We start from the raw sequence: 25,093 nt of genomic DNA on the forward strand, positions 1-25,093 counted from the left end.
TTTTTGACGAAAAAAATCCAAAGCAGTGACAGATTTGTAAATTTATGATATGAACCGAAAAAAAATTACCATTGGATATTTATATTTTGATAACAAAAATATTACTGTTCACAAACATTGTACTATTTCTCTTTTTTTTATCTTCCATGCTTTACTAGAGATGTCGTAAATAAAAGATTTTCTTAAAAGTAAAGGATTTTACGTATTTACACGAGTTTTTCTTTTTACTCTAACTCATTTTGTATAAATGTTTGATAAAGACTTCTTTGGTTTACCTTACATATTTTGTCTATATGTCGTCATTATGTCGATAATTATCGACAACGCAGGCGTTAACAAGTGTTCTTTTTGATCGTTGAAAATACTAATTTTGATAAGGATGACAAAACAGATTTGGAGAACTTCAGTGACATTCCGTCTAAAGTTAAATCAGTGAGTTAAATTGACAGTTATACCTTCTCTATAGTTCCATTTATTGGACTCACAAACTCATATTATTTGAATTAAATGCCTAAAATCCGTATGATGGCGGCCAGTGTTGTCATTGCGCGACGCTAGTTTCGGGACAGTATCATCCTAGTGCTTCGTCATAGTAGCGTCTAAATAAATATTAGCCGAATGCGCAGATCATCTAAGGGAGCTCGTCAGTCACCAAAGAAAGACTTCGGTAAATGGGTAGCATGTGATGCCAACTTACTACTCTGAGACGGCTGTGAAACGTGGTCGTGCGTAGAGTGCCTGGACATGTCGAAATCAGAATACGAGCTTTTCACGAAAATGGGTCGTCGCCTATGGTCAACATGGTACAGCCCCGTTTGAATACAAAAAGAGAAGGAAACTACTCCTGGGGTTCTTACGAATATTGTAACTGAATCTCTCGCTAAATTCAAAATAGATTTGCAAAATGAGCTGGAAATCAAATTTCAAGCTCTACTGAAACCAGTTGATGAAACAATCTCGAAATTAGAAGTGGAAATTGTGTGTAAATGTTCAAAAGTGAAGTAAAAGTCGCACTTATGCAGTAAGTATCAAAAGTGAAGGAAAGTCTATGTGAAGATTCCTTGAGCACCCAAGTAAAGGCCTCTACATAATCCCCTCAAGCAGTGGAACGTGAGCTCTGCGATATAATACAAAAACAGAAAAACCTTATATTTTTCGGATTAGAAGAAAAAGGGATGATAAGTCAAAAACTCCAGAATGAAGCTGATCTACAGTTCATTAATAATGAAATGATGCAAAGCTAAATGTTCAGTTAAATGTTTTTTATTCAGTGCGGTTGGGTCGTAAGCAGGCTAACAGAAACAGATCAGTTAAGTTAATATTTAAGTCACCCATAGACCATGATTCAAGTACCTTCTTTTTTACCAACATAAAAGCTGGGCTTAAGGCGTGATTCCTTATTTTCGGATTGCGCATGACTGGAGTGATGCTGAGCTGGCGATGAACAAGAGGTATGATGCTTTGAAACAACAATTGAAGGAAAAAACTGATGCTGGTGAGGTTGTTTGGAGTATTAAAACTCCTAGGAGTGAGCCGGAATCGGTTCAAAAACACCAGTCTTTTCGCCCCTAAGCCAAATTTGAAACGTTGTAGTGATCCACTTTTGGTGCTTTACACTAACGCAGATTGTCTCTCATCCAAATGGGTAGAGTTTAGTGAGTTAGTTAATGAACAGAAGCCACAAGTAGTCACTGTTACAGAAGTCTTACCGAAACATTTCAGTGATCCATCTATTTTTTCTCAGCAGTTGCAACGTTATAATTTAGTGTTTAATAAATCACCTAAGAGGGGGATATGTGTTTACATTCATAAATTTATAAAGTTTTCTGTGGTAATTGATACATTACTAGATTCAGTGTCAGAATGCGTTTGGATTGATATCGAGCTACCTTCTCATAGTTGTTATATGCGTATTGCTATTTTTATCGGAGTCCAAAACCCAGTCTTACAAGCCCTGTTAGCAATACTAATATTCTTGCCTGCCTTTCTCATCTTACTAAGTGTTGTTCCAAGTTACTTATTTTTGGTGACTTTAACTTACATTAACCGTGCATAAATTGGTGTCCATAGTACAAGTCAGCCCAGTTTGTCTTATGAACAGAAGTTTTTAGATAGAGTGGATGATCTTTACTTGTACCAGCATATTGATATGCCAACTCGAGCAAGAAAGGATGCTGTTCCATCTATTTTAAACCTTGTTATTGCTAAATCTGTAGATGATGTTTTGAACAGAGATTTTAGAGCACGTTTAGGTAAATGTGATCATGTTGTTCTTGAGAACTATGTGAATACTAATGTTCAGAGACAGGGGGTTGACACTTTCAAGTATGATTATTTTAATGAAGATTATGAATAAATGAAAATGTATTTTTCTTCTTTTAATATCATGCATGAGCCAAAATCTGGTCATGTCTCTCCAGATTCAGCTTTTGAATTTATGAAAGTAGTTTTAAAGAGGCGTAGGAAGAAATTTGTTCCATTGGTGAGTAAATGATCTGACAGTAGAGGAAAGCCTACTTCTATGCCAAGGACTAAGCAATTCGTGAAAAATCAATCTTTAACGGTCTTATATTGAATCGCATAATACCAAAAATAAGCCATAACAGTCACAAAGCCAACTGCAAAATAATGATAGGTAGTCGGCGTACGCAAGAGCAAGGAAAAGGCTTACTAAACTTTTTAGAGCCAATCGTGAAGAGCTTGAGACACGTATTATTCAATCTAGTAGTACATAACCAAAAGTATTTTGGAAGTATGTAAATAGAAAAAAAAACACCTGGCACCCTCTATATCAATATTCACATATCCAGCTACACAATTACCAATTATGATTTTGAAAAGGCCCGCATTTTAAATTAGACTTTTGCTTTTGTTTTTGTTAAGCCAAAACTAATACCATCACATTTTGAAATACCGATAACACCACCTGGAGCTGCTTCACCCTTTAATTATTCGGATTTTATAGTAATTGAAGTGTTTAATATTCTTGAAAAATTAAACACATCAAAATCGTTGGATGTAGATGGGTTAGTAAATGAAATGATTAAAAAAATGGCTGAGGAAATTGCGGAGCCACTTACTTCCATATTTGATTTATCTCTTACACGTTGGTCGTGTCCCTTGGCTGGAAGAATGTATTAGTGAAACTTTTTCATAAAAAGGGTTCCAAATATATTTTACAAATTATCGGCTAATTTCAATCACACCTGTTTTTTGTCGAGTGATGGAAAAATTAATTGTAGAGCGAATTCAGAAGTTTTTCGATGACAATAGACTTTGGAGTCCTTTTCAACATGGTTTTCAAAAAACTAAGATCTTGTAACTCCCAACTTTTACAGGTAATTGTTAACTTTCAGGGCTTCGCAGACCTAGGTTTACCGTTTGATTGTGTTTATGTTGACTTTTCAAAAGCCTTCGATAAAGTTTCGATACCCTTAGTTCTTCATACATGTGCTATTTATAACCTGGACCAAGAACAGTTTCATTCATAACTGATTACCCAAAGGAGTGTACTCAACAGTTAGCTGCTGGGGAGGTGATTGCATCTCCAATTGAAGTAATAATGGGGTGTTCTAGGGCAGTTGCCTAGGACCCGTTTTATTCTGTTTATATGTGAATGATTTACCCTCTACAGTTCATCACTCATTGTTGTTAAAGTTGTTTGCCGACGACATGAAAGTCTACTTACCCTTAAAAGATCTGACAGAGGTGCAACTTATGCAGGAGGACCTGGATTCCCTGACTCAGTGGTGTGAGTCCAATTCCATGTGTATAAACCCGTCTAACTGTGTTGTTTTACATTATGGCCTTAGGATAACTCCCAATTACATGTATCTTTTGTCTTGTACGAATGTCCCTTCTGAAGAATAGGTGCGAGACCCTGGTATCCGTTTCGATGCCCAAATAAAATTCGATAAGCATGTTTCGGCAATCACGAGAAATGCCAACTACCGTCTATTATCTTTAAGATATGTTTCAGAAAATTCAATTTTCGAAATTTTCTTTGCTTTACAAATCTCTTGTTCACCCAACTGTCCAATTTGAAAGAGGCCTATGCAGTGTCTTTTGGGCTATATTACAACTGGTAAAAAAAATTCTGTTTTTGAGATTTCAAAATGGTCACATTTTAGCTAAAAATAATACGATTTAGATGCACAGGGGAGATTCATACACGCAAACGGCGGTAATACTGTCCGTTACCCTTTTTGTGAAGAAACACAAGAATTTCCTTTTCACTTGTGCTACAAGATTTGCTTAAGCAGACTGTATAAAAGGCAATTAGATATTTTAATATTATTTTGAGCTTTTCTGAAGGTCATTAGAAGCATGATTGCACATCTGGTCAATGCTTTGCACCCAATACCTATTAAAGATCTCTTGATTTTTTAGGCTATTTTGGAAAAGAAGCTCCATGTTGTTTCCCTCTAGTTCTTCTGGAACAGTACTTGTATCATCACAAATTTGGATGTCTGTCATGCTTTTTTTGGTAAAATTTTAGTTAATTGACCTCTTGCTATCTCGGAAAGGGTTTAGGTTAGTAAAATGAAACTTTCAGGGATGAATCTACAGACCAAAGTATGTCCCAGGAAGGTATTTTGAAGCAACTACCTCCACTCCTTCTACCTCTACAGGGCCCTGACCTTAGATGAACTTTAAAAATGTGTGTGTTACAAAAGTGAAACCTTGCAAAATAGATCTTCTGCTTAATTGAAGTACAACAAAATTGTTTTCAGCCTCATAACTTTGCTCAATTCCATTTTATAAGGTATCAAAGATATACAAATACATTTCCTAAATTTTGAAAGAAAACATTGAAATGGCTCAAAATTCTACTCAAATAACAGGAATTGCGTTTTTCAGAACTAAAGGCAGAGAAAAGGCAACAAGTAACTGAAAATTAAGGTAAAATGTTGTTTTGTCAAAATTGCAATAGGTATGACCTGTCATGTAGGCAAATTTTAGGGCCCTCTAGACAGAAAACAAGTGGAGGTGGGTACTTTAAAATACCTTCCCAGGACATACTTTAGCCTGTAGACCTATCCATGAAAGTTTCATTTTCCTAACCTAAACCGTTTCCAAGATAGCAAGAAGTCAATTAACTAGAATTTTACCCTTTTTTTATCAGTGCTTTGTCCAAACAACACTTTACTCACACCTGTTAACAAGAAAACAAAGATTTTTAAATGATTAGTATTGATACTTAGATCCTATGCTAGACACATCTTGAATGTTTTTGGTAAAATTCTAGTTAATTGACTTCTTGCTATCTCAGAAAGGGTTTAGGTTAGGAAAACTTTCAGGGATGAGTCTACAGGCTAAAGTATGTCCTGGGAAGGTATTTTAAAGTACCCACCTTCACTCCTTCTCCCTCTAGAGGGCCCTGAAATTTGCCTACATGGCAGGTCTATACCTATTGAAATTTTGACAAAACAACATTTTACCTTAATTTTCAGTTACTAGTTGTTTTTTTCTCTCCCTTTAGTTCTGAAAATGCAATTCCTGTTATTTGAGTAGAATTTTGAGCCATATCAAAGTTTTTTTTCTCAAAATTTAGGAAATGTATTTTTATATCTTTAAAATCTTATAAAATAGAATTGAGAAGCATTATGAAGCTGAAAACAATTTTGTTGTGCTTCAGTTAAGCAATAGATCTATTTTGCAATGTTTCACTTTTATAACACATGTATTTTTAAAGTTCATCAAAGGTCAGGGCCCTCTAGAGAGAGAAGAGTAGAGGTAGTTGCTTCAAAATACCTTTCCAGGACCTACTTTAGTCTGTAGATTCATCCCTGAAAGTTTCATTTTCCTAACATAAACCCTTTCTGAGATAGCAAGAAGTCAATTAACTAGAATTTTGCCATGTTTTATTTTAATAAAAGGTAAAATTCTAGTTTAGCTACTTTTTTGCTATTTTGAAAGGGGTTAGGCTAGGAATCTTGGAAAAAAATTAGAGTGGAGAGATCAGGATGAAACTTGGTGGGAAGAATAAGCACAAGTCCAAAATAAATGACTGACATAACCAGATCTGGGTAAAATTCTAGTTTAGTGACTTCTTGCTATCTTGAAAGGGGGTTAGGCTAGGAAAGTGAAACTTTCAGGGATGGATCTACAGGCCCAAGTATATCCTGGGAAGGTATTTTAAAGTACTCACCTTCACTCCTCCCTCTAGAGGGCCCTGGAATTTGCCTACATGACTGATAAAACAACATTTTATCCTAATTTTCAGTTTCCAGTTGCTTTTTCTCTGCCTTTAGTTCTGAAAATGCAATTCCTGTTATTTGAGTAGAATTCTGAGCCATATCAATGTTTTTTTTTTCAAAATTTAGAAATTGTATTTGCATATAACTAAAACCTTATAAATTGGGATTGAGCAAAGTTGTTAAGCTGAAAACAATTTTGTTATACTTCATACAAGTAGAAGATCTATTTTGCAAGGTTTTACTTTTATAACACACATATTTTTAAAGGTCATCAAAGGTCAGGACCCTGTAGAGGGAGAGGGAGTAGAGGTAGGTACTTCAAAATGCTTTCCAGGGACACACTTTTGCCTATAGACCCATCCTATTTTTTTCCTAACCTAACCCCTTTCCAAGATAGCAAGAAGTCACTAAACTAGAACTTTACCCAGATCTGCTATCTCTAGGGGAGTTTGGAGATAATTTGTAAAAATTAGAAAAAATGAGGTATTTGTAACTTACAAATGGGTGATCAGATCTTAATGAAATTTGATATTTAGAAGGATCTTGTGCTTCAAAGCTCTTATTTTAAATCCTGACCAGATCTGGTGACATTAGTGAAGTTGAAGGGAGGAACTGGAAATCTTGGAAAACACAAAAATTCAGGTATCTTTGCCTTATGAATGGGTGATTGGATCTTAATGAAACTTGATATTTTGAAAGATCTTATGTTGCAAATGCTCCATTTTCAATTCAAATTGGATCTGGGGACATAGTGGGTTGGAGGGTGGAAACAAAAATCTTGGAAACCAGAAATCTTGGAAAATGCTTAGAGTGGAGAGATTAGGATAAACTTGATGAAAAGAATAAACAAAAGTTCTAGATACATGATTGACATAATTGGAACAGATCTGCTCTCATTGGGGGGGATTTCAAGTGTTTTGGTGAGTTTAGTGCTTCTAGACATGCTAGGACAATGACAATTGGTAGGCATGGCATTGACACTGGTAGGCAACAGTTGTTTCCCCAATTTGACCATCTGGGGGGCAGGAGGGAGAGGAAAAATGAGGTATTCTTAGCTTACAAATGTGTGATTGGATCTTAAATGAAGAAAAGAAAGAATTTGAGGAAAAATTGAAAAAAATAAGGTATTTGGGGGTGGGGAGGGTTGCATTTTTTTTATAGCCATCATTATTTTTGGAAAGAGTGCTGAATGGTTCTCCTCTGAAAAGAGGGGAACCCAATGCTACTTCTCTTTTACTATTATAGTGCTTTCTTCACAGAAGAATTTCTTGGTGTCACAACTACCAAACACTGTAATAACAAAAGTCTTAATGCAACATGTGTCTATTAATCAGCTTTTTATGGTTCCTCCCATTCTAGTTGTGAGGTTTTCTGTCATAACAAGGTTGGAAAACAAGCTTGCTACTTATCCTTATAAAAAGGACCCAGCAACTGAAATGTCAACTTGATACCAAATGCACCAGAAATGGCTCTGGAGGATCTTTATCCTTTAATCCCATTTTAATCTGCATTTTTGCTAAGGCAACACATAAGTCAATGAATCTCTGGTCTAACTAAGAAAACTTCTTTTTTTATTTCATTTTATTCAATACTTAATATTCTGCAAGAGATATTCATAAGACTCCTCTAACTCTTTGATTCCCTACATGTAAAACAAATTTGTCTTTGCTCTCAAAATATGACTTGGTTTTGTAAATTACTTCTTCATTTGAGCCAAGTGTCTTTCACTAGAGCATTTTTCTAGAAAAGCCAGTAGTCTCTTTAGCTAAATCTGGAGAGTACAGCAGGCAGGGAAGGAAATCAAACTGTAAGTGGAGTCTAGTCTAATATCAAAAGTACATTTTATTTTGAAATTAATACAAATCTTCAAAATGTTTTCCTATCTTTGACACAGAATCTTAATGCTAGATCAAAGCATCTCCATCCTGGACAGATTCAATGAGAAATTTTTCTGTTGAAGAATAACTGTATCTATGTAGCCTGGGCTGTCAGGGGAACTTGTGCTAATGCTTAAATGTAAAAAAAAGGTCTTCTATGAATGCTGTCAGCAAATCCAAACTTGCCTTCTCTCAACAATCAGCCAATCCCAAGTATTTAAAACTATCCACATCATGAACCAAGATCAGGAACCTGCTGTTGATGTTCAGGAAGGAGAAATTTTAATTAAAATGTTAGTCCAAGTGTTAGTACTGTCGTATTACCAGGATTAGACCCTACTAACAATTTTGCTGGAAGATTTATTTCTTTTCTGAAATACTATAATAACGAGAGAACTGTAAAACAATTTGATTCTCCTTTCAATGCTTTCAAAGTATAAGAAGTGCTACCATAAAATCAGGCTAGTGCTGCTTGTGGGACATAAAATCTGATTAAAGGAAAACAATATACCATTTAGATCCCCATTCAGTGTTATATTCAAATATAATGACTGCTTAATAACAGTCATATCTCAGCCCCCTCCCCTGTGGACCTAAGTAGGCTGTAGCCCTAGAGTATATAAAAAGTTTTTATTTGTTTTTTAGTTGGTCACAAGGTAGTGGACCTTTTGACCAACAAGATATCAGTCTTCTTTGCATCCTCGTATTGGTATTTTACATCATTGAAAGAATTGTGTTTACTATTTTCAGATATACAGAAAATTTGAGATTATTTGTTGAGTTTTGTAGAATTGATAATTTAATGGCATTATTGACATATTTGAACTGATGGATTGAAACATTTGTTAGTTGATATCTAATGACTTTAATTCCTAGTTTTGTTGTTTATATTACTGATGGAATTTTTTTATGTACCATGCATGAATTTTGAACATATGTGACTAAATTTTATGTGAACAGCTCTGTATTTTTGCTACATTTGCTATGTATGAAAGTTTTGGCATCAGGAATAAGCAAAGAACCAGTCTATAAATTCTATAATTTTTTTTTATCCTGTCCCCTAGCTTGTGGAGAGTTTATTTTTATGAACAGACTAGCTGTTGGGGTGGCGCTTCGCGCCACCCCAACACCTAGTTGGTGGGGGCGCTTCGCGCCCCCCCCCCCCAAGCCCCCCCGCGCGCGTAAGTCGTTACGCGCCATATTAGTTACGCGCCATTGTAGTTGTGTCCCTATGTCCCACCTGTGAATATAGATAGATATATATATATATATATATATATATATATATATATATATATATATATATATATATATATATATATATATATATATATATATGTTTTTAACTACATAAAACTTGCGAATGTACAACATTCTTTGCTGTCCCATTGTCTGTGCATATAAATAGATTTTCAGGTTTACCGACTCTTGAACATGCAACATATAATGGTCCATGGGAAAACAATCCGTATTCAGATCTATACCTCATGATTCTAATGATTGCCCTTGAGCTTTGTTGATGGTGATTGCTAATCGACCATTCACTGAGTCGCCATCGTCATTTATATATCCCCCTGTGCACCCCGGCGTCCCCTTTGTAGTTATGTCCCTGTGTCCCGGTCGTCATTTATATTCCCTGTGTCCCGGTCGTCATTTGTGTCCTGGTGTTCCAGTCTGTGATTTCTCTTTGAGTGTCCCGGGCGTCATTTATATTCCTTGTGTCCCGGTGTCCCGGTCGTCATTTATATCCCCCTGTGCCCCCCGGCGTCCCCATTGTAGTTGTGTCCCTGTGTCCCGGTCGTCATTTATATTCCCTGTGTCCCGGTCGTCATTTGTATCCCGGTGTCCCGGTCTGTATATACATTCGTTTTTTAGTTTTGTTTTTCTCCTTTATTTTTTTCCTTTTTTCTTTTTTTCCTTTTTTAGTTTATTTAGATTTTTAGATTTTTTAGTTTTTTTATTAGTTTTTAGTTTTTTTGTAGTTTTTACCATTTTTTTAGTTTTTTTAGTTTTTTTTTTTTACTTATGTCCTGGTCGTCATTTATACTCCCTGTGTCCCGGTCGTCATTTGTGTCTCGGTGCTTTGTTGATTGCTAATTTATATTATATTTATATTTATATTTTTTATATTTATTAATATTTTTTTAGTTTTCTTTTTCTCTTATTTTTCAGTTTTTTCCTTTTTTTTAGTTTTTTCTTTTTAGTTTTTAGTTTTTTTTTGTTTTTTACCTTTTTTTAGTTTTTTTAGTTTTTTTAGTTTTTTAGCTTTTTTAGTTTTTTTATTAGTTTTTAGTTTTTTTTTTTAGTTTTTTCAGTTTTTTTTAGTTTTTATTTTTTTTTAGTTTTTTAGCTTTTTTAGTTTTTTTTCTTTTTAGTTTTTTTTGTAGTTTTTACCTTTTTTAGTTTTTTTTCTTCTTTTGTATTAGTGTGAAATAATTCAGACGTCATATGCGGACAAACACGACGTCACTCGACAGACAGATATAACCCACAAACAACTTATTTTTATATATATTTATTCATATTTTTTTAGTTTTCTTTTTCTCTTTTATTTTTCAGTTTTTTCCTTTTTTTTAGTTTTTTTCTTTTTTAGTTTTTAGTTTTTTTTAGTTTTTTACCTTTTTTTAGTTTTTTTTAGTTTTTTTAGTTTTTTAGATTTTTTAGTTTTTTTATTAGTTTTTAGTTTTTTTCGTAGTTTTTGCCTTTTTTTATTTTTTTCAGTTTTTTTTTAGTTATTAGATTTTTACCTTTTTTTAGTTTTTTTTAGTTTTTTAGCTTTTTTAGTTTTTTTTTCTTTTTAGTTTTTTTTGTAGTTTTTACCTTTTTTAGTTTTTTTCTTCTTTTGTATTAGTGTGAAATAATTCAGACGTCATATGCGGACAAACATGACGTCACCTGATCCATCCACAGATCCACACACAGACAACTTATTTTTATATATATAGATAGATTGGTGCTTACTCAAACCGGTTTCAAAATTAATAATTAAGGTGATTTCAGCAATTGCCTGTAATATGGCATTATCTTTGTGAAATTTTAAAGTAAACATTGCATATTTGTTCATGTTAGTTTCCATGTTGTTGTTTTGTTTTGTTTTTGTATTTTTTTAGTCAGATCAGAAGTGCATGGATTCCATAAAAGTTACTTGCTTGTAAAACATTAGCAGTCAAAATTCAGTTTTTGTTCCATTCTGTAAATGTAGGTTTTTTAAGAGTTGTCATAGGAAATACCAACTCTAATGAATTTTTTTCTTTTAAGCAAATACTTTCTTCAAAGAAGCTGTCAGCAGTAATTGGCAGAGTAGTTTTGGGTTTTGGACAATCATAAGAATAAAAAACATTTGAAATTCGTGTAATTTTATTGCAAAGAATTTTAAACATTAGTTTTGTGTGAGTAAAAAAAATTTACCATAGTCAGCTTGCAACAAGAGTGGTCTTCCACTACTGTTACCATTTCCAATTGCATGAACTATCTTTTTCCATAAGCCACTTACTAGTAAACACCAAAAACCCCAAAACAAGCCAACTGATGCTAAGTGACCACAAGAAATTTCAATATTATTTCAAGAAAAATAAAAATTACCTTTACCAGACAAGATATTGATACAATCAACAATTCAATTCTCTAAAAAGCCCAAGCAAAAAAATGCATCAGAAAAGACACTAGGAACAATAAAAATTAAAAATTAATTTAAAATGTAGCTCATTGCCAAACTCTCAATTGCTAGTTATGTAGAGTCTGTCTACAAAATGATAACCAAGAAGCTATAAAAATTGGAAAAGACGACCAGAAATTCAATTAAAAACAAGCTTTTTCAACTGAAAGTAAGGAACAACATTAAAACTTAAAACAAACATAAATTATTACGTATATGAGGAGACGCGCCCCCTCGTCAATACCTCACTCTTTAAGCAAAAGCTCTTTAGTACTTTCAAAAGAGCTATTTATTCTAATTAAACGCCTTTGTGATTCAGGGTTTATTTTTAAGGAATTGAAACAAAATACAAATCTAGTGAGGTATTGACAAAGAGGCGCATCCCCTCATATACGTAATAATTTTTGTTTCTTTTTAAGTTTTGATGTTGCTCCTTACTTTAAAAGTTTTTTTTTCATTTAATTTTAATAGGTCTGCAAAACAAACCTGACAAAGATATTTGTCAAACTTAAACAGCAATACAAAAAAATGTTGATTTCAGTTCATATTAAAATTTGGGTTGTAGTAATTGCTGCATAAAGTTCCAGGAATAAAATGCACATTTGCTAGTTTTATTTTTGAAAAATAAAAATGTTTGCAACTTAATTTTATATTGTTTAACTTTGTAGTATTTTATCTCACTAAATAGATAGCCCAATCAGTTGTATTCTGTTTAGGTTTTCTATGTTAGTAGTTTCTGTTTGATGTAAAATCCAAAAAAGCATATTTTATAAGACAATAATTGGCTACTTTTAACATTTTAAGTGGCTGTGCTTTTCATGCTTAATAGTTTAAGCTGTAAGCTGTTCAAGATTTTAATAGGAGAAAGGCCTTGCAATTACAATTGCATTTTGAAGGTAACTCTTAAGTTCTGTTAATAACTAACTCGATTTTTGATTGCACTATATTAGATTTTGATAATAGCAGATAAGTCTTGATTGTATTTGAAAATATTTTGTTAATAACTTGTAAAATTATAATACTCTGCAAGATTTTTGTTAATAGCCTGCATGATTTTCATAATATCATGTATGGTTTGATATTGTCATAGAGGATTCTCATTGTCTCTTGACACTTGTGTTGTTTTGCCAGCAGCAATAAAGTTAATCAGCGATTTCAAGTTACTGGGAATACATTACTTAATTTCTTCTCTTTTTTTTTTTACTAGTTTAAACTCTATAGCAATGAGCATAACCAATAAGCAATGGTCAAATTTTAGAATCAGAACCAAATCTGCTGAAAAGAACTGAGAAGAAAGAAACCACTAACTAGCTACGAAAAAAGATTTTTTTTTTAAACTCATTCATTATGCTTGTTTTATAAAACCAAAATGCTGTAAGAGATATTGCAATTCCTCTTGGAGCAAAGGTGTGGGACCATAGTCTCTGTTATAGCAATGCATTTTACTAACTGACTTATTTGGCTAAGAGCTTGCTCTCTTACTGGAAGCAGTCCTCTTGATTTCTTGCAGTATAGTTTGATAATTTATTAGATGAGGCTTGCAACAATAAAATTTTGCCCCTTAACACATCTTATTTTGCTTTTTTACACTTATGAAGATTACAAAACAGTTTGTGGCTATGAATTGTAAAAAATGAATGACTTGGCCAAATTGTTTCCAAAACTCTAAAAGACAGAATTTCGATTACAATAGATACATAAAAAAATTGGCTTTATATCCTCATTCCAAATATATATGATTAATTAAGTTTAATGCCACTCGTCAAAAGCCGAGAGCCTGAGAAAATTTCACTAATTTTCGAAAAAGAAAGGGAACATCCACAAAAAGTTAAGATGCCTCAATGAAAGTTGCACCATCAGGTTGTGCTTATCATAGAAACCTACTGTCGAGGTTTCAAGCTCCTGTCTGCGAAATTCTGGAATTTTGTACTCTTTTTTGCTTGAAGAGAATGATAGTTGCATAGATATCAGCAAGGGTGGCAAAGGCTTATGCCGTCTTGTTAATATTATATATTTCACACATCCCAGATCAGCCACCTCGCAAAAATACAGTTCTAATCTGCCTTGGTAGCTACTGCTATGGCTTACTCGTCAGAGACTTGACCCATGACGCAGATGCAGATGATCATGGTAGAGGCTGTTCAGACCAAACACTTCCAGAAAATCGAACGCATTAGATTGTTTAGTGGGGTGCAGTCCTGGAGATCCTCCTGTCTTTTAAATTGCCACCCCTTTTGGAGCAGCTGGCTTCTTGCTTGTGGCGTTGACACAGTCATCCACTTAACTTGCCCGCTCAAACACTTGCCAGAATCATTTTCGACTTTGATCCAACTGCAAATGGCTGGCTACAGAGGTAGGCCATGCACAAGATAAGCAGGCTACTACAGACGATTAACGGCACTGACGTATGGTTCTCTCTATGCTGGTGACGTTGTCAAGCAAGAGCTTTGAGTCAAATTAAGCAACTCAGAAGGACAATCACAGATGTGTGTTTGTTTGTTTGTTACTCTTTTTTCCAAGGAGTGATTTTATCAGACAAGTGGTCCTAAAAGATTGGAAAAGGCCTCATTTGGACGAATGTTAAAACTTATAGTGCCCTTTGTAAGTCACTTAAAAGAAAGGAGGGAAATTAGCCCCTCTCTTATGCCCCTTTTCCCCTGAATTTATCCAATCAAAATTTTGAGATAGCAATTTTTGTTCAACATAGTTGAAAGATCCAATAACTATGCCTTTGGGGGTGACATTACTCCCCAAACTCTAGGGAAAGGGCTGTAAGTTATGGAATTTGTCCATTGTTTACATATACCATGTGTAATTGCGATGTATATAGACGTTTTTTTAGGACGAGGTGGTCTTTTCTGCTGGTTGGAGATTTTCCAAGGGAAAGCAGTTTCCGGGGCTAAATTTTTTAGAAGAAGTTTTACACGTGGGAAATTTGGAATGATCCTCAGCAGAAATTTTCCGCTGGAGAACCTTTTCATTGGGGATGAGAGGGGGAAAATTTTCTGTGGAGGGGGCTTTTCGGCTTGATTTAAAAAACAATCTGAAATTAAATAAAAAACAAGTCTGTGCTCAGCTTGAATTAGGCTAGGAGCATTTTCCAGGTAGAATTGGCCAATGAAATTTTTCAGGGGTAATTTTCATTGAGGATGGAATTGTCCAAAGGAATTTCCCAGGGGGATTTGACAAGGGATAATTTTTTGCGGGGGAAGGATTTTCCATGGAGGGAGAGGTGGATTTTTCAGCATTATTTGAGAGGCGATCAGAAATTAGATTTTTTAAAAACTGAAAATAAATAACAATATTTAAGCTTGAAAGGAAGAGAAATTATTCACTATATGAGGAGGACTATGTCCTCCTCAGTACCTTGCTTTTTATGTTCAAGTTCGACTTTTTGTCCTAATTCTTTAAGAACAACTCCTGAAAAACAAAGGCTGTTTAATTAGAATAAGAAGCTTTTATAAACTTTAACGTGAAGAGGGAGAGGGATTGAAAAGGGGGTAACCTCCCTCATATATGCTATAATTTCAGTTCGTTTTATATTATAATATTGTTCCTTGCTTTCAGTTGAAAAAACTTTTTCATTCCCTCAGTCATTCCATTCCTTTTCTTTAGTCTCTACCATAGTTCATTGCATTTTTTTATGGCACTTGATATTAACCAAGTGACATATAGTGGTCGCAAATTCTGGCGGTCTGTCTGTCTGTCCCGGTTTTGCTACTTCAGCCACTTCCGGGCAAGATAGGAAGATGGAACTTGGCAGGCGTATCAGGGACCGGACCAGATAGAATTAGAAATAGTCATTTTCCCGGTTTGACCATCTGGAGGGGAGTGGGGGCCAGTTAATTCGGACAAAATAGAAAAAATAGGTATTTTTAACTTACAAAGGAGTGATCGGATCTTAATGAAATATGGAGTTTAGAAGGATATCGTGTCTCAGAGCTCTTATTTTAAATCCCGACTGGATCTGGTGACATTGGGGGGAATTGAGGGGGGGACAAAAATCTTGGAAAACGCTTAGAGTGGAGGGATTGGGATGAAACTTGGCGGGGAAAATAAGCACAAGTCCTAGATAAGTGATTGAAATAACCGTGATGGATCCTCTCTCTTTGGGGGAGTTGAGGGGGGGGGGGGGGTTAATTCTGAACAAATTAGAAAAATGAGGTATTTTTAACTTACGAAGGAGTGATCGGATATTAATGAAATTTGAATTTTGGAAGGATATTGTGTCTCAGAGCTCTAATTTTAAATTCCGACTGGATCTGGTGACATTGGGGGGAATTGAGAGGGGAACCTAAAATCTTGGAAAACGCTTAGAGTGGAGGGATCGGGATGAAACTTGGCGGGAAAAATAAGCACAAGTCCTAGATATATGATTGACATAACCGGGACGGATCCACTCTCATTGGGGGAGTAGGGGGGGAGCGGTAACTCTGAAAAATTAGAAAAATGAGGTATTTTAACTTACGAAGGAGTGATCGGATCTTAATGAAATTTGAAGTTTGGAAGAATATCGTGTCTTAGAGCTTATATTTTAAATTCCGACTGGATCTGGTGTAATTGGAGAGAATTGAGGGGGGAACCTAAAATCTTGGAAAATGCTTAGAGTGGAGGGATCGGGATGAAACTTGGAGGGAAAAATAAGCACAAGTCCTAGATACGTGATTGACATAACCAGGACGGATCCGCTCTCTTTGGGGGAGTGGGGGGAGGGTTATTCTGAAAAATTTGAAAAATGAGGTATTTTTAACTTACGAAGGAGTGATCGGATCTTAAGGAAATTTGATGTTTGGAATGATATCCTGTCTCAGAGCTCTTATATTAAATTTCAACATTATCCGGTAAAGATGATGTTGGGGGGGGGAACCTAAACTCTTGGAAAATGCTTAGAGTGGAGGGATCGGGATGAAACTTGGAGGGAAAAATAAGCACAGGTCCTAGATACGGGATTGACATAACCGGAACGGATCTGCTCTTTCTGGGGGGAGTTGGGGGGAGGTTAATTCTAAAAATTGGAAAAAATGGAGTGTTTTTAACTTGCAAAAGAGTGATCATAGCTTAATGTAATTTCATATTTAGAAGGACCTCGAAACTTAGATTTCTTATTTTTTATCCCGACAGGGTCCAGTGTCATTAAGGGGGGGGGACCGAAAATCTTGGAAAACGCTTAAAGCGGAGAGATCAGGATGAAACTTGGTGGAAAGCATAAGCACAAGTCCAAGATAGGTGACTGACATAACCGGACCGGATCCGCTCTCTTTGGTGGAGTTGGGGGGGGGGGAGTAATTCGGCAAAATTAGAAAAAAATGGGGTATTTGTAACTTGCGAACGGGGGATCAGATCTTAATGAAAATTGATATCTAGAAAGATCTTGTGCTTTAAAACTTTCATTTTAAATCCCGACCAGATCCGGTGACATTTAAGGGAGTTGGAGGGGGAAGCCAGAATTCTTGGAAAACGTGAAATCGAGGTATCTTACGAATGGGTGATTGGATCTCAATGAAACTTGATATACAGAAGAATCTTATGTCTCAGATGCTCCATTTTCAATTCGAATTGGATCCGGAGACATAGAGGGTTGGAGGGAAGAAACAGAAATCTTGGAAACCGGAAATCATGGAAAAGGCTTAGAGTGGAGATATCGGGATGAAACGTGATGGGATGAATAAGCAAAAGTTATAGATACGAGATTTACATAATTGTTACGGATCCGTTCTCTTTGGGGGAGCTGGGTGTTGGTAATGTGGAAAAGTTAGAAAAATTGAGGTATTTTTAACTGAAGAACGGGTGACCAGATCATAATGAAATTTGATATTTCGAAGGAACTCATGTCTCAGAGCTCTTATTTCAAATCCCGACCAGATCTGTTGCCATTGGGGGGAGCTGGAGGGGGAAACCAGAAATCTTGGAAAATGCTTATAAATGTCGTAGATACGTGACTGACGTAACCAGACTGGATCCGCTCTTATTGGGGGAGTTAGATGGTGGGGTTCACTGCTTTGGCGAGTTTGGTGCTTTTGGACGTGCTAGGACGATGAAAATTGGTAGGCGTGTCAGGGAGCTGTACAAATTGACTTGATAAAGTCGTTTTTCCCGATTCGAACGTCTGGGGGCTGAAGGGAGAGGAAAAATTAAACAAATTGAGGTATTTTTAACTTGCGAGTGGGTGATCGGATCTTAATGAATTTTGATATTTAGAAGGACCTCGTGACTCAGAGCTCTCATTGTAAATCCCGACCGGCATTAAGCCTCTGATTTTCTTTTCAAAGCAATCTATTGATTCTTAGAATTTTGCTAGAGCTCATACCATATGAGCTCTTGGCTCTTCCGACATCGTCATAAGTGCCATATGAGCTCTTAGCTCTTGTTTTGAATTAAGGATCGTCACTTCATCTTTCAAGTGACTCAGTTTGATCAAAAATCATCGAATCAATCAATCAATTTATTCATACTAAAAGAAAAACTATTACAAAAGTAAAGCAGTTACTAGGCCCAAGAAGCTTTGCTTGTAATGGCCTACACTAACTTTTTGGAGTTTGCGGAAAAACTAGAATCTAAAACTAAAATAGTTATAAACGAAAAATATACTAGTAACTAAAACAGAATAACTGAAATATATAATATCCAATTACTCACATACACAATTGCCAATTACCTTCATAAATACAAGAAAAGTAACTGGATAGTTGGTTTTTAATTACTTTTCTGACAATTGTATATGTGAGTAATTGTTTATTATTTATTTTAGTTAGTCTGTTTTTAGTTATATATATATATATATATATATATATATATATATATATATATATATATATATATATATATATATATATATATATATTATGTTTTTTAGTTTTATATTCTAGTTTGTTTTTGCTTTTTTTTTCTCTACGCTGAATACACCTTTTTTTAAACGAGGGAAATATTCGTTTGCGCAGTAGTTACTCTGTTTTGTTTCTCGGGCTGAGTGTATTTTTGGACTTTTGATCTACCTCCAAGTGAATCTCAAAAACTTTAGGTTGCTGCCCCCGCCCCCTTGCTGTGACGCCTCTGCCCGTTAAAATGAAGATAGACAGCCGAATCAACTTCTATTCGCATGCATCGTGAATTCCATTGTTCAGTCTTGTCCTAGTAAGGCCTTCAAACTGGGTATAAGCTAGATGTTATAAGGTATTTGCAAGAATTAGGTATCTATTGTTTTTCTTCCTCTTTCCCCAAACGACCTGAGTCCGAACTTCTCTTGTGTTCACTATTGTGCCTGTGTTCACTGTTGTGGCGCGCACTGGGGTAAAAGGTATGATACTGTGATTACTGGGTTTTATTGAGTAATACAACAGATATCACGAAAACATAAACACGGAGGGGAGTGAAGGCTACCGCTTGTTGAAAATCAAGTGATTAAAAAGTCTCAAAAAAGACTCTTGATCCTATTGATTTTTGAGTGTTGGCCCTTGCGTTGTGTTTCTCTATACGTATGTCATTATATAGTAGGTAACCTCGGTGTTCTAAGGAGCTTTAACAGACTGGTCTATTTATTAGCATTTGAACGATGAGTAGCTCAGACCGTTTTGAAACTGTCCCTCATACTAAAATTGGTGACAGCCGGTAGTTCTTCCCCAGAGAGAAAATCGGCGACAACCGGCAACGCGCCACCGTTCCCTCTGAAAATCAACTATTTGCCACCGAAAAGAAAGCCAGTGAAGTGTCGGGGTCTATTCCAAGACAGACTTTATGCAATCCCCGGCCCATCTTGGTCAACACTGTTTGTCACACTTGGCGATGCTCTTCTATCAATAAAAGTCGAAATCCTGCACAAGCATTCTCACACCTATTACCTCTGACTCACTGTGTACTCATGCCTACAAATATTACACTCCAATGGGGAGAGCACCCGTAATAGATAACTTTTTTAAGAAGAGGTTTTCCAGCCCAAACAAGCCCACCAAAACAGATCAACTCCAAAAGAGTTGCCTATTAATCAGAATCCAGTAGAAATGCTAAGACATTTACTGGGCTATAATTTTCTCAAGGCGGCCACTTATCAAGGTTACCCTGCAGCACTGTTAGAAGTCACAGCTTTGGTTAGGAAAACTAAGAGAAAGGTCCACCCTGATGCCATTATAAGGCCACGCAAGCAGGATTTCCCTTCAGGTATAGGGACGGAGAAAGTAGCTTATGAAGGAGTGGAGACCCCAAACCATTCTGCTGCGCCAGAAGAGCTCAAATCTGCCTATCCATTTTAGGACACCGTCAATAATTAATCTCTCTGGGGCCATAGAAGTATTGTCATAGGCGACCACAGGTTAGAACTTCAGGAGGGGAAGGGATCAAAAGATTTTTCCTGAGGAGGCTCGTCTAGTGCCTAAAAAAATCAGGGGTTTGGCAGCTGCTCATCTCTGTAAAAGTCGAGTTTTAGGTTAGTGATCCTTTGTGTACCTTATTCACTTTGAGAGCGATGAAAGTCCAATTTTAGTTGCAATCATTGGTAGATGCACTAGAATTTGTTATTGTATTTATCCGGATGTTGCACTGCACTCTATGCAGCAGTATGAGGGATTAACAAGCCTTGTATGTCATTAAAAGGTGTTTTAACTCTAAGTGTTTTAGTTTCAGATGTCATAAGTTAATTTGGAGAGCTTAACACTGCTGTAGCAAGAGAAAATAAAAAGTTTTCATCACATCCCTTGGGGATTAATTATATTCTACTTGGAACATATTATTTTCTGGAGAAAATCTAACATGGGCCCTGGTCAAGTGATAATATCTGCTTGATTTAAGATCAAATGGTCTGACCCAGAGAGGATGAAAAACTGACAGAAAGGAAACTTAAGTTTATCTGCGAAAAAAAAATAAAGCAACCAAATGTTAAAGTTATTTTTAGAAACTAAAATGTGAGCGGGGATTGTAATTTTCTTCCTTTTTTTTGCAAAACTACTGCACTCTCTCGCCTGGACCAGTGTTAGTGAATTTTTGTAGAAGTATCATTTAAATGAGGCTGGTCCATCGTTGATTGCAGTACTCGTGATGGTTGGTATTGAAACTAAAAAAATAAAGGCAGAAAAATTTAAGCCTTGGTGTTTACAGCTTTTCGACTTTATAGAAAGTAAATTGAAAGTCCACCACTATTAGTGTTGCTATTGCTAAAGTATATTACGAAATGTCTTTCAAGGCTGCTGACGGTTTGGTGTTTATCAGTACCACTTTATGGCAATTTGTCATTCTTCAAGACTAAGTTATACTTCTTTCGTTATAAGGACAAATTTAATGTTAAAAAGAAATTGAAGGGTTTTGAGGACTCGAATGTGAATATTTTTTTTTTTTAATTTCTGTACTTATCAGTTATTGGCTATCTCAGTAAAATTAGCTACTTCTGCTGTGCTTTATACGGATAGATTGTCAACTGAGGTCATTTGAGCAATTCAGGCAACAGTGGCATGCGAAAAACAAATATTGCACATTGAGCATTCTTTTAGTGAGAAGAAGTCTGGAAGCTTTTCGTTATTAATGTATTGAACTTGGGTGTATTTTTACCTTTAACGAAATGATATTCGTATTTTGACAAGCTAGTGTTATTTGATGGTAATTTGCTCTTATTGTTTTAGGATTGCTCAAGTGTCCTCTATAGATGGCTGTAATGTCTGCCAATAGTCAACCCCCTGAAAATGTGTTTGCTAAGCGTCTAGCTTCAAATGAGAAGAAAATACGAGACAAAGCTGTCAAGAAATTGCGGCAATGGATAGCTATGCGATCTGGTTCTAGCCCTGTATCCAATTTGGAAATGCTTAAAATTTGGAAAGGCTTGTTCTACTGCATGTATATGAGTGATAAGCCTCTCATACAAGAGGAATTGAGTGAGAATATTGGTGGTTTAATTCATTCCTTTAATGGCCTTCATGGACTTGAGTTCTTTCGCGCGGGTTTGCAAATTATCTCAATTGAGTGGAATGGTATTGATAAATGGAGAATTGATAAATTTCTTATGTTTCTAAGGCGATTGTTACGTCATGCTTTTGAGTATGTTGCTAAGCAAGGATGGCCAGAAGACTATACAAGTCTTTTGGCAGATATTTTGGATAAGGATGTGATCAACGCTAATAAAAGTCTAATTAGTGTTAAGATCCCATTATCGCTACAAGTTCAATTTACTGATATTATAATTGAAGAGCTCGCTAAAGCTGGTGGTGAGGAACTTCAACATGACACGGTTATGCATTTTATCCGACCATTTATAGAGTGTTCAGCACATGGGAAAGATTCAAGGTTAAAATACTCAATAGAGCAAAGAGTTTTTAATAATTTGATAAATCAAAGTGATGCTGGCCTTGCAAACCAAGTTGGTCTCACTGTTGAAGAATTTAAAGAAGCAGTGAAAGAAATGGCTCCTAGAAATTTTAGAGATCAGGCAAAAGATCCCCGGGCAGGGAAGATCGACATAGAGTTGCCACAAATTCATCTTGACTATGATCTGCTCTCAAAAGAGATATTGACTTATGCCAGCCAGCCAGGCATTCATGCACATAATAAAAAATACTTGTATCAGCTTGTTGCACACTTTAAAGATGTCGCTGCTGGTATATACCCGCTAAAAGTGGTTCTCCCAGAAGTTCCTAGTGGTGTAACCGAGGATGATATTGACAATGTTGCCATGGAGTATCTTGCAGAGCAAGAAGAGTATAAAAGGAAAGAAATGGAAGAGAGGAAAAATATTCGAAAGATGAAAGAAATTGAGAAGAAAAAAGCAACAGCTGAAGAAAAGAAGAAGGAAATGCAGCCCGTTGATACCCCCAAAACTAAAAAGCAAATAAAAGCCGAGAAAAGAAAAATGGAACTAGCCGAGAAAGCAGCCAAGAAAGCTAAAATTGATTCCCTAAGTTCGAAAGTTAAATCAGATATTACAAATAAAAAAGAAGCACCGTGTAAAGAAAACAAAACTGGTAATGAAGTGTTTCAGCCTTCTTCTGAGCAAGTCGATGCTAATAAATATAAAAAAGGAACTCAATCTAAGCCTGTAAAAGCCGGAAAAACTTCAAAAGATACCATACCAATAGAAATCACTCCTGTTCAAAGCTCAAACACTATATCAAAAATTATAGAAAGTGTGGAACAAGACAAACAGATAGTTAAGGAAAATATGGATTCAGTTCCGAAACCAGATAAGCTCTTGAAGATTTTTAAATCTAGAATTGGAATTCCTGTAGTTGTTTCTGGTGCTAGGGAAGCCCCTAAAAAGCAAAAAATTGAATTTTCATTTGATGATGATATTTCTCCTAACCCTGAAATCATCTTTCAAGCAATTAAACAAGCCAAACGCCAAGAAAGAAATGACTCTCGAGCTTCTTTCCCAAAGGAAAAGATTGTTAAAGACAGACATATAAAGAAGGATAGACAAAAAAGCGAGAAGAAAGATATACGTAAAAAAGATGACATTCACTCTAAATTGAATAAAGAATTGAATACCAATGTCGACTCAGCTGATATGTGCGATTCAAGTAAAGAAGAAAATACTATTGGCAAAATTGATGTTCAATCTAAAGCAGATATTGAAGAAACATCTTTATCTATAAAAGATAGTGAAAAGGTTGAGTCAGTCCAAAATTTAGAGGCTCAAGAATCAAACTTATTACCTATCAAAACAAGTGAGGATAAAGAGCTGGCTAAAGATCCTTGGAGTAAAGGTCTTGAAGAAGGGGAATTAGAAATAGTTATTCCAAATAAGAAATATTTGGGCAAATCTAAGTTGAGACAAGAAACTAAAATTAAGGAGCCTCTGAGAAAGATAAGTAAAATCCCCATTTCTAAAGCAGCCAAGGTTAAGTTTGTATTGAAGAACAACAAGTGTCAAGACCCTGCAGAATATCTGAAAGCTATTAAAACAAGTCCTGGGATCCCCCATGATCCAAGAAAAAAGCCAAAAAATGGAGTACTCAAAATCACAGAAGAGTTATTGCGCCCATTTCCAAGCTTCGGGAAAAAGAAAAAGAGGACGGCTAGAATCACGACCAATATAATTAAAGAAAGCATTATAAGATAATACGAAATAAAAGTATTTTCTCAATTTATCGTGTTCTGTATTACTTGGTATATAATTAGTCTGGGAATTTATTAGGATAAATTGGTTCTTTTTTTGCGAATTGTCGTTTAGAAAAAAGTTCTAATATGTGTTTCTCTTTTTTTTTCTAAGACTAGAGAAACAAAAAGGAGCAACGCTTATTTCTGTGTTTTCAGAATAGCTCAAAACACTACAACATGGCCTTTTTTTTAGCTGCAACATCCAATGCTTTACCCTGATCAATTTCCACATACTGGGTTTGAATGCCGCTCTTTTCTTCAGTAAGGAATAATCGAACTAGTTTGTTTTATCATTTAATGTTCAATGATTCTTATTACTTATAAATACCAGAATATTTCTCAAGACCAGAATAAAATTTGCGCTTTACTGAAAAAAAACTAACAAATGACCGTGAATTGTCATTTTAATTGATATATACTGAAATTTTTCCTTAAGGTTTTGATAATTTTCCAATTAAGAAATTAAGAAAGATGAAAACATTTCAAACGTGTTTTGTTCTCAGTAAAGGATAATTTGTGTTCTGGTCTTGAGAAGGCATAGGGGTTATCAGCACTGCTCATGTTAATTCTTGCTTGTTTCGAATTTGACTCGGCTATTCATTGTAACTTACTGTTCGTTCTGAGTTTCATTAATTTATTGATAGTGATTTGTGATAGTTTTACGCTTGGAAGGTTGTTTGACTTTATTGTTGCTCATTTTTGACTTAATGGAGCTCGTTGATAAACTTGTCTTGGGGAAAAAGTTTTTTAAAATTAATATCTGTTCGTTTTTATTGATTTTGTCTTTTTCATGGAAAAAATAATATTGTATATCTTTTCGGTTTCTTCAATAAGAATCCATAGTATAGGTTGCTATTTGTATGTTGGAGAAACTTTTCAACAATTTTTAATCCTGACAGAAACAGTATTTTTTAATTTAATTTTATAGCTTCTGGAAATGACCTGAGAAATAAAGCTTAATATCATTTCCAACAGATTCTATCTATGCTCTTTTACAACCTGGATACACTTACCCTTTTTTTATTTATCTAAATTGTAAAAGCAGAAGTAGTAATATTAGTATCCCCACAAGTTTCAACTTAATACCCCCAGTCGTTCTCGATATATTGCTAAGATGTCTTATAGGCAACCGTAAACACAGTGCCTTTTGATTTATTTTAAAGCAATGTTTAGTTTTAAAGCATAAAGGGCCAATTGCAGAATAGTAGGGGGTTGTTAATATGCCTAATATCCCATAGTTGCTTGTTGCTTGACCGTTCATAGTTGCTTGACCGTTCTACTATGCTGAACAA

At 35.3% G+C, this 25,093-nt stretch overlaps 1 protein-coding gene across 3 annotated transcripts in view; it reads left to right on the forward strand.

Annotated features, from left to right (window-relative positions):
• Positions 1–23,787, forward strand: part of LOC136029338 (ribosomal RNA processing protein 1 homolog) — a 40,630-nt gene extending 16,843 nt beyond the window's left edge. Inside the window, exons 1-2 of one of the 3 annotated variants that reach the window (XM_065707623.1) lie at positions 4,188–4,274; positions 21,335–23,787. In XM_065707623.1, coding sequence (XP_065563695.1) covers positions 21,358–23,763 — 2,406 coding nt within the window. In that variant the 5' untranslated portion in view covers positions 4,188–4,274; positions 21,335–21,357 and the 3' untranslated portion in view covers positions 23,764–23,787. Of the gene's footprint in view, positions 1–4,187; positions 4,275–4,460; positions 4,487–21,334 lie in introns of those variants that run through there. The other 2 variants (XM_065707625.1, XM_065707624.1) reach the window with 2 other exon arrangements.
• Positions 23,788–25,093: the final 1,306 nt, after the last annotated feature.

This window comes from Artemia franciscana, chromosome 7 (assembly GCF_032884065.1).
Source record: "Artemia franciscana chromosome 7, ASM3288406v1, whole genome shotgun sequence".
NCBI classification, from domain to species: Eukaryota; Metazoa; Arthropoda; class Branchiopoda; order Anostraca; family Artemiidae; genus Artemia; species Artemia franciscana.